This window comes from Artemia franciscana, unplaced genomic scaffold (genome assembly GCF_032884065.1).
Source record: "Artemia franciscana unplaced genomic scaffold, ASM3288406v1 Scaffold_1198, whole genome shotgun sequence".
Lineage (NCBI taxonomy): Eukaryota > Metazoa > Arthropoda > Branchiopoda > Anostraca > Artemiidae > Artemia > Artemia franciscana.
Genome location: NW_027062760.1, coordinates 86,777 through 102,790, shown reverse-complemented (window position 1 = coordinate 102,790; position 16,014 = coordinate 86,777). Strand labels below are relative to the sequence as shown.

Below are 16,014 nucleotides of genomic sequence, written 5' to 3'. Positions count from 1 at the left end.
CAATTCTACCTGCACAATATGAACTCACAATTTACTTTTGTGTCCCCTTAAAACACTCTACATTAGGACATTTAATAATGTTTTATCATGATGTTTGCTTTTTGAACAAAAGAGTTATCAAAAACACAACCTCTAATAATATTAATAACCTCCCCCTTTTCATTTCTCATGCTAAATTCTAGTTCAATGTCTTTCATAACCTAATCATGAAATAAAAATTTTTGAAAAGAGTATTGCACTACTGGCGTTTTAACTAATGGACGCAGAAGCACTCCCAAAACTGGTGCAGAAATATTTTTAGTATGACTCCTTGGAACCAAATCAGAATAAACAAAAAGAGAAGATGTCTGAAAAGTCTGGTTCTGGGGGAAATTCTGCCTCCAATCCATGTATAACTTCCATGGGATTACTTTGCTCAACCTTCAATATTTGATTCTCCAACCCTTAGAATTCCCGCAAGGGATTTGACATTTCAACAGACTGGGTATCTGCAAGTCCTGTAATTCTTACTCTATTGTGCTTTTTGCTATAACTGAAGCAAACATTTGATTGATTTTTTTTTTTTTCTGAAATTCTGATAAAACTTCCTCTATTGACGTATAGTTTCAAGTATTGTCAACTATATAATAAACTCCATTTCTCTCATGTTGTTTCTTGGGGTCAAAGGGGAACTTTCACCCCAAGGGGAGCCTTTCAGTAAAAAGGCCATTTCAAATTTTATTTTTCTGTTAAGAAAATCAAACGAATTGGCAAATGCAATTCAACGACAGCGCATGTCCAGTTCCATACGTTCAAACGAATGGGATGTTTCATTCCAATGAAAAATGATTAATTTTATTTTGATTATTATGTACAGGATCATCAAGATCCAAATTAAAGTAGTAATAAAAGGAATTTCTATCATCTGGCATGACCTATTTGCTTTATTTAAGCGTTATGGGTATTTCCATAACCAAAAAACTTCACGTAATACTGACGCTTTCTTTTTATTATTCGGGTTTTTATAACCTTTTCGGCAAGATGCTTTTCCGGGGGACTTAATAGTTGAAGCTCTTCTCAATAAAAAGGGTATTTCATGTCTTCTATTTCATATGTAATAAATTTTGAATCTGGTACATCACAATTTCGAAATATTTAACGGGAATAAAAGCTTGCAAGCAGTTCAAACTTGCAAGTTCAAGCAGGTATAAACAAAAAGGTATATTGTACTGAGTCAGTATTAAATACAATACTGATTTATTTTGATTCTAAAAGTAACGATTACTCGTCCATCGATGCTACATTTTTTATGCAAATAGGTAGGCTAGTGAATGATATTATGCTTTTCTAATACTCTCTTTACTTCAATCCTTAAAAATACTTTCCCGCGGCCAGTCTGCAATTTCTGAAAAGGCGAGTGTGAAAAGAACTTATCCAAATGCTTAACAATCTCATTGGCTTTCTTTGAAATTAAAGGGAAAACATTTGAAAAACGGCAAAAAAATATCAATCACTATTAATAAATATTCATAAGGTTTATTAAACTTTACAAAATTATTGTCTAGCACTAAAATATATACTTCAGCTATATCCCCAAAAGAATATGAAATAGTCTTTCTAAAATGCTTGAGACAATTTTTATAATTTCCGTGCAATGTGTAACTTTCTTCTTTTTCTATAAATTCTTTTCCTTTTTTTAACGAAACATCAGCCTTCTTTGCAAGAATACTAAGGGCTGCTAATGCTTCTACACTGGCAAGATTGCAATAAATGTGTTCCAATTTTTCGTCAGCCATGGTGCTACGAGCAAAGCTTTAGGTTTTTCTTCGTTCTTGAACCTACTCTCTACTTGAAAGATACAGTGAAACTGAAAGCTATTGTCTATTGTCTTGTTCAAAGAAAAAGTTTTGCTTACTCAAAATATTATTTATTATATATTTACTTTTTATTAAACTCAGGAGTAGTTTATTCTCAAAGAGGAAGCTTATAGCAAACGCATTCACAGCATAAGCAGATTTTCTACTTGAGACTAAATCGCTTAAAAAGTCATATAATCTATTAGCAACTCCTTGAATTTTCATAACAGTCTTTTGGAACATAATTTGCATCTTTTAGACGCTGGACTTCGATAATTTTTAGCAGAGGGGAATCATCTGGTTCAATGGTAAAGATGTCTTCTTCTTCAGAGGGGAAAGAGGGTGGTTCACCTGGAGCCAATTTTTCAAAAATGTCCACTTTTATTGGCATTTTGTTTGCTCTTTTAAACTGCGTAATCTTCAAACTATTTTCAAATCGTTGTTTTGGCATAAGAGATTCTTCAAAAGGTATAAGCTTATAGGAACGAGACATATTACCAGGAATTGACAAGGCTTCCGATTAAACAAGCAACTATTGGTGTTAATTCTGCAAATAACCCCCTGCCGCTTTGAATAAGCTTTGTACGTTTCTGTCTAAACCATCGTTTTACCAAAGTACCTTAAACTTTGCTTGTGTTTATAACACCCTTCCTTCAAACACTCTGACGTCTTAATTCGCGAGTCTGCAATATTTATACTGAGGTCGCTAATAATTTTGGTGAAATTTGGATCTAAATATTATAAAATTAATTTCTGATATAATCTGAATTTTTAATAGTTTTCAAACGAGCTACTTGTTAACTGATCTGGAAAGTCCACAAATTAACATTCTAAAAGGCATAGTAAGTTGAAACATGTTTATTATTTAAAGCAAAACATAGAACTAAAAAATTTTTGAACATAAAATACATATATACAAAAAAACCACTAAAAATTCAAAAATCTTGTTGGAAAAATGTTAAAAACTTAAAATCGTAATATAAAAATGATAAGAAACCTAAATACATAATGGTAAAAAAACTAAATATTTGAATTTATAATACAAAAAAAAATATTAAAAACTTCAATTTATAATACAAAAAATTCTTATTTCATTTAAAAAAATCTCCTTTATTGGTTCGTCAAGGAGACGGGCCCTCCCGGAGCACTCTAAGAGGGATTATTTTTACAGGCAATTCTCCAAATGTATGTCTCAACCCTTTCAGGGTCGCTCCCAGTATGTCGGCAATACACACAGAATAAAATTTACACGATTGTAGATATCATTTAAACCCATCTTTTTTAAGACAAAAAGACATAGGTTCAGTCCCTCCTCGGCCTATCAGATTAAAAACAGCAGTATTAGTATTAGTGATAGTAGTAGTAACGTGCAGATATTGCCTTTTTGGTCAATTTATCATCTCCCTGATCATTTTTTGAAAGTTTCAAGTCAATATACTCTGTCACTCTCGAGTTACGCCCTTTTGACATCCCATATACACATAACATGTTTGATTTAGCTCAGCACACCCCCAAGACTTACCTTAATGCCCTTCGCATTTTGGGAAAGTAGTAGTCAAACATGCACGTCTTTTCGAAATGACATTTACTATATGTAAACTATGAACTAATTGCCTAACTTATAGCCCTTGCCCTTTAGCGTCTGGGGAGGGGGAGGGTGACTACCACACACATATAATTACTGAACCTTTCAACAATGTTGAAAAAATGGATGTCTAAAAACTTTGTTTGGATGTTTGCTTTTTTTGGAAATTATGGGCGTGGAAGGAGGGGAGGGGGTCTCTGGTTATTCAAATACCTTTTGACTCTAAAACGGGCACTATAACATCCAATTTTAAATCAAATGGGCCCCGTCTGAAGTTTTTACAACCCATTCTATAAAAACCTTATATGTCCCTAAGGCATAACTTACAGCCCTTGTTCGAGGGCTCTAGTGGGTTGTGTCAACCTTGGAGGTTGTTCTATGGACTATTTTGTTTTAAAATGGATATCTCACAATTTTATTCGGATACAATTCACAAAAGAAGGCTAGTTAGGAAGGGGGCAAGTTGAGCTCCATTACTTTTGACTCTCAAATGAGAATTAGAACTTCCAATCTTTCAAACCAACGAGCCACCCCTAAAGTATACAAAGATAAATTCCATAACAAAGGCTCACGTGACATTTGTGAGATCGGAACCTAAATTGGACTCGGTATTAGAGTTGTCGATTTCTTCGTCCTAGCACAAAAAGAAGCACCGAACTCGCACTAGAAATCCCTCTAGTCTCCCCAAAGATATCGGATCTGGTCCGCTTATATAAATAACGTATCTATAATTTGTAGTTAAACTCAAACTTGCCAAAGTACTAGAAATCCCCATAACTCCCCCAAAGAGAGCGAATCCAGTCCGCTTATGTCAATCACGTATAAAGAGCTTGTGCTTATTCTTCCAAACAAGTTTCATCCCGATCTCTCCACTCTATGAGTTTTCCAAGATTTTCGATTTCCGTTTCCCTCTTCACCCCTTATGTCCCGAATTGAAAATGGAGCTTTTGAGACGTGAGATCCTTCTGTATATCAAGTTTCATTAAGATCCGATCACCCATTCGAAAGATATACATACCTCCGTTTTAATGATTTCCCCTCCCTCCAGCCCCCCATGATAGTTGAATTGGGGAAACGACTGTTATCAAGTCAATTTGTGTAGGTATTTGACACACCTACCAATTTTCATCGTCCTAGCACACCCAGAAGCACCAAACTCACCAAAGCCTTAGATATCTCCCCCTCTCGAACTCCCCCAATGAGGGCAGATTTAGTTATGCTAATTACGTATCTAGAATTTGTGCTTATTCTTACCATCAAGTTTCACCCCGATCTCTCCACTCTAAGCCTTTACCAAGATTTTTGGTTTCCCCTCTGACTTCCCCCCCCCCATCCCAATCTCACCGGATCCGGTTGGGATTTAAAATATGAGCTCTGAGAAATGAGGTCCATCTAAATAACAAATTTCATTAAGATCCGATAAACTATCCGCAAGTTAAAAATACCTCATTTTCGGAATTACCCCCCCTCCCCTCAAAGAGAACAAATCCAGTCCAGTTATGTCAATAACGTATCTAGGACATTTGCTTATTATTCCCACTAAGTTTCATCCCGATCTCTACACTCTAAGCATTTTCTAAGATTTCCGGTTTCCCCCTCTAACTCCCCCCAATGTCACCAGATCCAGTCAGGATTTCAAATAAGAGCTCTGAGATCTGATAACCTACTTAATATCAAATTTCATTAAGATCTGATAACCCCTTTCGTAAGTTAATACCTCATTCTTTCTAATATTTCTAAATTAACCCAGCCCCCCCTCCAACTCCCTCAAAGAGATCAAATCCGGTCTGGTTATGTCAATCACGTATCTAGGACTTGTACTTATTCTTCCCACCAAGTATCATTACGATCTGTCCACTCTAAGCGCTTTCCAAGATTTCTGGTTTTCTCCTCCAACTCCCCCAAGTGTCACAAAATCAAGTCAGGATTTACCATAAGAGCTCTGAGACATGAGGTTCTTCTAAATATCTAATTTCATTAAGATCCAATCACCCGTTCGTAAGTTAAAAATGCCTCATTTTTTTAATTTTTTTGAATTATACCCCTCCCCCAGCAGAGAGCAGACCCAATCCGGTTATTTGAATCCCATATCTAGGACTTGCCCTTATTCTTACCACCACGATTCATCCCAATCTCTCCTCTCTAAGCGTTTTCCAATATCCCCCCCAGCTCCTCCAAATGACACCGGATCCGGTCGGGATTTAAAGAAAGAAGTTTGAGTTATGAGGTCCTTCTAAATATTAAATTTCGGTAAGTTAACAATACCTATTTTTTTCTAATTACCCCCCCCCCCCAAAGAAAGCAGATCCGTTCCAGTTATGTCAATCACGTATCTAGGACTTGTGCTTATTTTTCCCACCAAAGTTTCATCCCGATCTCTCCACTCTAAGAGTTTTTCAAGATTTCAGGTATCCCCCTCCAACTCCCCCCAATGTCACCAGATCCGGTCGAAATTTAAAATAAGAGCTCTGAGACACGATATTCTTTTAAATATCAAATTTCATTAAGATTTGACCACCCGTTCGTAAGTAAAAAATACTTCATTTTTCTAATTTTTCCAAATTACCCGTCCCCCAATCCCCCCCCCCCCCCCCGATGGTCAAATCGGGGAAACGACTATTTGTAATTTAATCTGGTCTGGTCCCTTATACGCCAGCCAAATTTCATCGTCCTAGCTTATCTAGAAGTGCCCAAACTAGCAAAACCGGACCGACCAACCGACAGAAATTGCGATCGCTATTTGTCATTTGGTAAATACCAAGTACCACAAAAACCATAAATGCTCCCGAAGCATATTTTGCCACCCTTGCCCTCGGGCTCTGGTGGTTTGAAACAACGCCAAAAGCCGTATTATATGATCTTTGGACTATTTTGAATAGATGGCTATCTCAAAATTTCTGAGAGTGCGCTTATAAATGAGGTTTGAATTGTTATAAATAATTATTTTTGGAATATATTACTCTTGAACAACTAATTTGTAAACTAGTTATATGTTTTAAACCACTTTTCAGTAACTTAACGTCAGATGATAAATTCTTTGTGTGGTTACGAAAATGAAATACATTTCGGGCCCCTAAGGGTTCAAGATACAATTAACCCCAGAAGCGATTATTGAATTATGACCCACCGTAAAGACTCGTCGAGTAACGTTTTCACTTTCATCCCAGTTAGATCATAAAGCCGACTGCAAATTTACCACCATTTTTATTTAGCATAATTGAAAGGTCCAACCACAGCCGACGAGGCATGGACTGTAAGCTGCGCAATTTCTCCATTGCTGGCACACACTATTTGTCAGTATTTCTTATTGGAATGGGCGTGAGTTTGGCTCAAAACCCTTCAAGTAAAGTAAAGGTGCAGCTTTCAGGTAATGTTAAGGGGAGTATTGAACTACATCAAAACACATCATGCTCATGCTGATTGTCAAAAGGGCTCATCTCAGAAGGGGCTTACGGCATTAAGTTGTAGCTTCCAGAGAAAGATGAGAGGGGATTATCAATTAACTCAAAGGCAATATGTGCACGCTACCACAACAACTACTACTCCTATTTGGACTGCTACTAAGTTGAAATTTTTCAGGGAATGATGAGGATTTTCAACTGACCAAAATATAATTTGCACTTTAGTGAAAACAAAACACATATTAGATGATTCCTCTTTGATTTAATCAATCCAAAGTTATAAAAACTTTCAGATGAAAATCAGCATATATATATTAAATGGTTAATCCACATTTAGTTATATTTTTCAGTAATCTTGGTTATGATTTTTTTTTATATTACGTTAAACAAAACAAAAAGCTCGAAATACGAATAGTTTTCAGTAAAGCGCATATTATATTCTGGTCTTTAGAAGGCACAAGAAGGGAGGAGGCTCCACACCTCTTAGTTTCTGTTTATTTTGAGTTTGAATCAGTTATTTATTTAATTCAGTTATTTGAGTTTTACTCTGTTCCTGTTCGATTTGGGTTACATATATTTATGTATTGAGATGAATCATAATTTGACATTATTACTGCTTGTCTTTGTTTTAATATAGCTCTTTACGTTTCTTTCAATAACTTCTTTTGTGCAGTCTTTTTAAAATTTATCAACCAAAAAGAAGGGTCTCCATAGACATGCAATACTGTCATTAGTGAATATAAACCATCCCCAGTTCAAAAGTAAAAACCCGTCGAGTCTTACGAGTTATTCCCAAGTAATTACCCTTCACCAGGCTCCTCGGAGGAATACAATGAAAGTTGTTTTAATTTTTACTTTAAATTATGGTCTTCTTGACTTAAAACTTCAACACAATAAACAAACAAACAAAAGCAACACAACACAAAAGTCGGGTCAAACCTTTAATTCTGATCACAGATCAAAAATTAGGACCATTTTCTGGTAAGTGAGAGTTTTGTCCTTGGTTAGAATTTAAGGGAGGCTTAGGGTTTGTTTAGAAAAGAAACTTATTGCAGAGCTTTTAATTCGCTCAGAAAAATTTTGTATACTTTTTTCAGGGCCAATTTGAAGTCATAAAAACTAATTTTTGCGCACTGAGATCGTCATGGACCATGGGCCCAAAGATCACCACAAGATTCCCTTGCACCAGAAATTTGTAGATGTAAGTTCCGCCTGAAAAAATAAAGCACCGGAACTGTTGGTGTTCCTCAGGCAATACAAATCAAAATAAAGTTATGGTTTTATTTCAAAACCCGTTTTGGTGACGCATGGGCACGTATTTTTGACAAATAGGTTTTTTGCTTTTTTTTTGTTAAATTTGTTTCCCTGGGTGCATGTTTCTATGGGTACACGTTTCCCTGGGTATTGTTTAGTCGCAGGTGAGATGACGTTTCGTAGTTTAACATTATTTGTTGTCAAGAAAGAAAAATAATTTTTTTTCCAAGTGCTTACTAACATAGTTTTCACGCCATTCGAAAATAAAGCTTTTTTCGTTTTTGAACCTAATGTATTGACAAACTAATATGTTTTTGTGCTAAGACAAAACGCGTGTCCCACCGTGTCTGAATTTCTTTTTCTTTTATTGCTGTCCTATTATCAGTGATTGTTCAAGCTCTGTAACCATCTTTCTATCAGGACCACCTGATATAAGACACTTATTACTGCACTTATTTACCACTTCACTAAGTCAATTAATTATTCATGTTATTATAGTGATAAAAATACTAAATGTTGCCAAACGCAAGATGGCGTTGATGATGTTTTTATTTGTCGACCCTAGTGCCATTTCCCTCACTTATAAGTTTTCCTCTTTGAACAAGATCTGATTTTCTTGTTAAATGTTTGGAAACTTAAAAATCCTGATAATCATGCGTTTTAGACACTGAAAAGTTCTATTTAAGTTCAAATTACCCATTTAAAAGGATATTTTATGAGGCACTTGAAACTAAAAGGCCAAATAAGCCCTAAGATAGAAGAAAATGGACACTTGCCCTGCTTCTGTAGTTTTACAAATGCAAGAATTCTCGGATAAAGATCAAGCTTTACATGTCAAAGAATCAGAAAAACCAGAGAATTTTTCATTAATACATTTAGAAAAACCAAAGAATTTTCATTGATACATAAAGCAAAGCATTGGCTCGGATCTGAAAATTAGCATGGAACAGCTTTAATCATTCAACGTCTATCAAAACTTCTATCTACAAAATCACAATTCCATCCAAAGTATTAAGTATCAGACTTTTTCCTAGAATGGGTTGTTAGGTGATATTTCAGGTTCTTCTTAACTGAAAATGCTCTCTTACATATATCACACTTAAAAGGCTTCTCACCCGTGTGCACTTTTCGATGTGTATTCAAATTGCTTGATCTAGAAAAGCATTTGTTACATATATCACATATAAAAGGCTTCTCACCTGTGTGCAAAATTTGATGCTGTTTCAAATGGCTTGATCTGGAAAAGCATTTCTTACATATATCACACTTAAAAGGTTTCTCACCTGTGTGCATAATTTGATGCTTTTTCAAATTGCCTGAGAAAGAAAAGCATTTGTTACATATACCACATTTAAAAGGCTTCTCACCTGTGTGCACAATTTGATGCTGTTTCAAATGGCTTGATCTAGAAAAGCATTTCTTACATATATCACACTTAAAAGGCTTCTCACCCGTGTGCACTTTTCGATGTGTATTCAAACTGCTTGATTGAGAAAAGCATTTGTTACATATATCACATTTAAAAGGCTTCTCACCAGTGTGCACAACTTGATGCTGTTTCAAATGGCTTGATTTAGAAAAGCATTTCTTACATATATCACACTCAAATGGCCCCTCACCGTTATGCATAATTTGATGCTGTTTCAAATTGTCTAACGAAGAAAAGCATTTTTTATATATCTCACATTTATAAGGCTTCTCGCCCGTGTGCACAATTTGATGCCTACTCAAATGGCTTAGCATAGAAAAACATTTGTTACATGAACTACATTTGTGTATTTTATTTTTTATTTGTATATTTTCACGCCTCTTTAATTTTGTGTGCTTATTACGGTTCAACCAAAAATCCAGATGTTTTTTTTGATTGTCTGAATCTTTTACACCTGATTCCGATTTAGATGAATTTGAGTAGCCACTTGTAGACCGATTCTGTGAGACGACTAGTGAATCATTCTTCTGCAGGTCTAGTATAGACATGCTTGGCGAAAAATGACCTTCTAAAACTAGATGTTGTCTCATATCAACAATAGACTCTCTTAAACAAATAGCACATCTCCCTGTCACTCCCATTTAGTGTTCAATGAAATGAACCACAAAATTGCTGTAATCACGTTCTACTGTAGGGCAGAGAACACACTCTATTGGTGTGAGCTCTTCACAGCCAGTGTCAACGTGAAGATCGAGCATCAAAAAGGATTTCTCTGCTTTTCCACAGGAGCCGCAACGCCAGATTCCAATTGTTAATTCTTCAATAGCCTTCTCTGTCAGTTTTTTCAACATAACGATCGGTTTCGGGCCTAATAGAATTGGCTGACTCAAATCATCAGACCTGCACATAGTAGAATGCATCGTCCCTGTAATAAAATAAAATGAATTAAATTTCTTTACTGAAATTTATAAAATAAGAAAACCAAAGAAATTGGCATTATAAAAATTAGGCCCCAACCGGTATATCGGTTGGCCAGAATTACCAGACCGATATGGGGGGGGGGAGGTCAGTGTCATTATCTGATATAAATATCGGAAAATAATTATCGAATATCGGTTGATTTTTTTTCTTGTCTTTATGGGCAACTTACTTACACCTGATGCAGCAATGTTCAAAATGTATGATAAATATTGATATTACGTATTATATTGATTAAATATGTATGATATTGATAAAGTAGCTTCAGCTTCTACAAAATGAAAGAAATTAACATATAGAAAATTAATCTATAATAACATTGTCTGAATAATTTACCCAAGAAGAATGAAACGCAAAGAACATACAAATACCAGTCTACAACCTTGGAAAATTAGATAAAACTAGGGGCAGGTACAAATTCAAGAGTGATAAATGCGATTGTTACGAACCTGATTTCACAAATTTAGAGTTTTATTCATAGATTTTCATATCTAGAAGTTAGTAGTTAATTTGTATGAATAGAAACAGATTTATACACACTCAAGACTAGAATGGCAAATTAATTACCACTGTTTCGACACTTAAATTTTTTTAGCCTACTTAAAAAAAGGCTGTACAAAGTTAAATTTCACAATGGTTTTGTGTTTAACACTGGTATCACTTTTAATACAAATAAAACTTTCAGTAACACTATTTGAAACTTTATGTAGTGTTTCAGGCTTTATCTTAGTAAAAGTAAGAATTCTTCCTTTTCTTTCTAATTAATAATGTTCGTTTCATTTTACCTTCGTCATCGCTAGCCACTTCCGGGGAATCAAATTCTAGAAGTGATGTGGAAATCCTTGATAAAACACCCTCAGATAGATTTCGATGGTCTGGTGACAGAGAAGAGAATAATTAAACTTTTGTTCACATAAACAAGCGTTATTAGACACTATTTGTTCAGAGCAGAGTAACTTCCAAGAGTTTATATTTGTTTGCTAGTTTTTTTCAGGTAGAAAACAACGTATAAATTATAAAAAGACCCACAAAAGTTTACCTCTTCCTTTATCTGATAGAATGAAACCATAAAAGTACTAACATTGAAATGTTAGTACTGCATTGAAGCTTGTAGCGGGTCATGATTCAGGTTTAAAGTTCTTTCGTAATCCAAATCTTGTCGCTGTCGCTTACCCCAACTAATTTAGTGAGGAAATGCTCATGATATTTCATAACACCGCTTTCTGTCTTATATATGTATTTAATAAATTATAATTTATTTAAACCCTCTTTACATACATAAATTGCACTTAAGGGAGAGTATTATAGTAAACGAAGTTTCTGGACCACTTGAATGATCCATTCAAATTACTAAGACTCAAATCATCTTTGATTCAAAATATCTTTGACTCAAAATTTGAGGCAATATTTGACAATTTATATTTTACAATAACCAGGGCAGCATTGTCATTAAATAAATAAATATACATATAAATATATATATATATATATATATATATATATATATATATATGTATATATATATATATATATATATATATATATATATATATATATATATATATATATCAAAAAACCCTGCAGGGTTTGCCTCAGAACCCAGGCTGATTGTGAGATCACCAACACACACACAAAAAAAAAAAAAAAATGAATAACAACCTGGGGTAGGGATTTTGCAAAAAAAAAATATTTTTATTTTTATTGAATTTTTAGTTTATGTATATTCTATTAATTTATCTATTTGAAAAACGTTAAGAATTTATTGAAAATAAAAATTTTAATACAAAAGGGCTCTTAGCTCTATTTTAAATGATTTTATTTACCAAGGAAATATATATTATCAAGAGCGGATGGAAAATAAGAATGATTTTATTTGTGTCTTGAACTTAACAGACCCCACGCGATACTTATAACCATTTGATTTTACTTGTTTAATATATATTTCACGAGGAAAAAACTGTAATATTTTACGTGAATAATTTTTCTCTTTCTTGTTCTTGTGTATAACTGCGAGTATAAGACCCAAAAATCATTTGGAGAGGAAGTTCGGCTTGCATTCAGCCTATATCACTTCATGACAACAGCTTGCGCACAGATCCAGTCCGGTTACGACAATCACGTATCTACGACATTTGCTTAATTTATCCACGAAGTTTCATCCCAGTCTCTCCAATCTAAGCGTTTGACAAGATTCCCAGTTTCCCCCTCCAACTTCCCTTAAAGTCACCAGATCTGGTCAGGATTTTAAATAAGAGCTCTGAGACATAAGTTCCTTCTAAAGATCAAATTTCATCAAGATCCGGTCACCCGTTCTTAAGTTAAAAATACCTCAATTTTTCCAAATTAACATCCCCACCCAAAATCCCTCAAAGAGAGTGGATCCATTTTAATTATGTCAATGACTTATCTTAAACTTGCATTTATTCTTCCCATCAAGCTTCATCCCAATCTCTCCACTCTAAGCGTTTTCCAAGACTTCTATTCTCCCCCTCCAACCCCTTATGTCCCCAGATCGGATTCGAATTGAGAATGGAGCATCTGAGACATAAGATCTTTCTATATCTCAAGCTTCATTGGGATCTGGTCACCCATTCGTAAGATAAAGATACCTCAATTTCCAAGTTTTCCAAGATTTCCAGTTCCCCTTCCAACTGTTCAAATGTCACCAGATCTGGTCGGGATTTAAAATAAGAGCTCTAAAGCACAAGATCCATCTAAATTTCAAATTTCATTAAGATCTGGTAACCCGATCAGATTTAATGTAAGTTAAAAATACCTCATTTTTTCTAATTTTTCTGAATCCCCCCCCCCCACCCAAATCCACCAAAGGGAGCGGATCCAGTCCAGTTATGTCAGTCAGGTATCTTGGACTTGCGCTTATTCTTCCTACCAAGTCTCATCCTGATCTCTCCACTCTAAGCCTTTTCCAAGATTTCCCCCCCCCCGACACTGGATCCTGTCGGGATTTAAAATAAGAAATCTGAGTTACGAGGTCCTTCTAAATATGAAATTTCATTAAGATCCGATCACTCTTTCGTAAGTTAAAAATACCTCATTGTTTCTAATTTTTAAAATTAACCCTCCCACCAACTCTCCCAAAAAGAGCAGATCCGTTCCGGTTATGTCAATCACGTATCTAAGACATGTGATTATTTTCCACCCAAGTTTCATCTCGATCCCTCCGCCAAGCGTTTTCCAAGATTGTAGTTTTCCCCCTCCATCTCCCCCCACTGTCAACAGATCCGGTCGGGATTTAAAATAAGGGCTATAAGACACGATGTCCTTCTAAAGGTGAAATTTTATTAAGATTCGATCACCCATTCGTAAGTTAAAAACACCTCATTTTTTCTAATTTTTCCGAATTAACCGTCCTCCCTCCCCCTAGATGGTCAAATCGCGGAACCGACTATTTCTAATTTAATCTGGCCTAGTCTCTAATACACCTGTCAAATTATATCGTCCTAGGTTATCTAGAAGTGCCTAAACTAGCAAAACTGGGACCGACGGACAGACTGACAGAATTTGCAATCGCTATATGTCACTTGGTAAATACCAAGTGCCATAAAAAGTGTTCCAAAAAGAGTTCATTGAAATATTAACTGTACGAAAAATCCATTCAGTACTTGGATTATTATCGTATTCTTCTTCTTCAAACATATACTCTGGGATATCTGGAACTTCTCTTGTTTTTTACTTATTTATTAATAAATTTGAAATAGTCAATATTCCGTTCTTTTTTATCACTCTCTCTACAAGTTACATCTCGAATGAATTGTCGATTTTGATCAACATCCTTTTGTTGATTTCTATTTGATAATTAAAATAGCTTTTTACTTTATTTTTCACTTCATTATGATTTCTAGCACTTCATATCTGTTTTGTTTTTTAAATTGAAGTTCAGTAATATTTTTATTTCGTACCCTACTACATTGAAGTTTTAAATATGAAATACTTTATTCTTTTCTTTGATTTCATTTTCTGATTTTACTTTTAATTCATGTTCAATGTTATAGTAATACTACTTTTTGTCTTTTTCTCTTTTTAAATTTCGTGACCATTGAATATTTGAACATTTGAATGCTAGATGTGAATATCAGTTCACATCTAGCATTCATTCAATGCAGTCGCATTTCGCTAGCTTTGATAATTGGTGACGTGTGATTATTGGCACAAGTATTTTGGATGCTCGGATATTTGGATATTTTTTAAGGATAAATGTTGTCAGTGTATCTGAATTGAATAAATTCGTTTTTCGCTCGACTAAGTGAAAAGCATAGTGAGAGCATACAGATTTAAAAACGAAACTGGACGGATTGTTTGGCTCATAATTAAGGAAGACGATTTGGCACGAGATTACGACTAAACGGTCTGATTCTCGGATTTTAATTATCGGAAGAGGAGTTGGAGTATTGTCGGGCAGACAAGAACAATTTTTGGCGGTCTTTCACAATATGGTGGGGGAAAACGCACCACAGTCAGTGCTTGATCAGATTAACGCAAAACTCGGCTTATTGCCACAAGTGATGACAGACATAAGCTTCATTAAAGGACAGTTGACACAAATTAATGCAGAAAACCAAAGGCTTAGTCAAGAACCTTAGTAACGAGGAAAGAGCTTAGTGAAGCAAACCGCCGTATTCGGTATATAGAAACAGAAGCAAAGAGAATAAAATTGATTATTTACAACTTAGGACAGAGAGACCCACCATTACCTACGCTTAAAGAAGAAGTGTTGTTGTATTTGGATACCCGAATTTCGTCTTTGGAGCTCCATCATAGCGAGGTAAAGGATGTTTTCCGGATGAGGTCTGGAGCAATTTTGCTGAAATTACAGTGCACTGACACCCGAAAATTTATTCTGAAAAGAGGCCGTGCCTTTCGGAATGACGGAGTGTCTACGACCCCAGACTACACATTGGAGGAAAGGAATGCGCGAAGCCACTTAAAAATAGTCATGAACCAAGCAATTGAAGAGGGAAAACCCGTCAGATTACGGGGGACAAAACTTTTTGTCGATGGAACTCTCTTGGTTTATGATGAAGAGGGTAAAAAAGTGAAAGAGGTCACCCGAAATAATACAACAAGGCCTAGGTCCCCCCTGGTCGAAGTGACTCTTAGAGCTCAATGGATAGTGCCTCCTCAGCCCAGACAGTAGTAAACGCGGCGATCAGTGCCGAAATTCACCAGGAACTGAACAGTCAGACTAGTGCTACAGAAGTAAGTGCTAGACAATCTGGGTTGAACCCGAGGCCTAAGCCCGCCAGGAAAGCGGATCAGATGGTCAGCCCAGAAGAACGCAATAGGCTGAATAATCGTTCACAAAGACCACAGAGAGAGCCAATTTGGAAAGCGCAAGAAAACAGAGGAGGTCCGAGAAACGACACCCCCAATGTCAGAAGAGGCAGAAGCACAGCAGACTACTACAGGATCAATTATCCGGACCCAACCAGAGACCGGTACGATGAAAATATGGAAGACTCGAACTAGCATGCCGACGGCCATGCCCAACTATGAAAATGATCACTTGGAACG

General features: G+C 35.5%; 1 protein-coding gene across 1 annotated transcript; it reads right to left on the bottom strand.

Annotated features, from left to right (window-relative positions):
- Positions 1-8,917: 8,917 nt before the first annotated feature.
- Positions 8,918-11,902, bottom strand: LOC136042377 (zinc finger protein 239-like). Its single transcript, XM_065727355.1, has 2 exons — positions 11,268-11,902; positions 8,918-10,429 (listed from the first exon to the last, which is right to left on the bottom strand). The coding sequence occupies exon 2, from the start codon at positions 10,143-10,145 to the stop codon at positions 9,087-9,089; it is 1,059 nt and encodes a 352-aa protein (XP_065583427.1). The 5' UTR covers positions 10,146-10,429; positions 11,268-11,902; the 3' UTR covers positions 8,918-9,086.
- Between the last annotated feature and the right edge of the window lie 4,112 nt (positions 11,903-16,014).

What these genes read in the sequence shown, in the direction of transcription:
- LOC136042377 (XM_065727355.1), bottom strand. Translation starts at nt 10,145, where the DNA reads ATGGGAGTGACAGGGAGATGTGCTATTTGTTTAAGAGAGTCTATTGTT.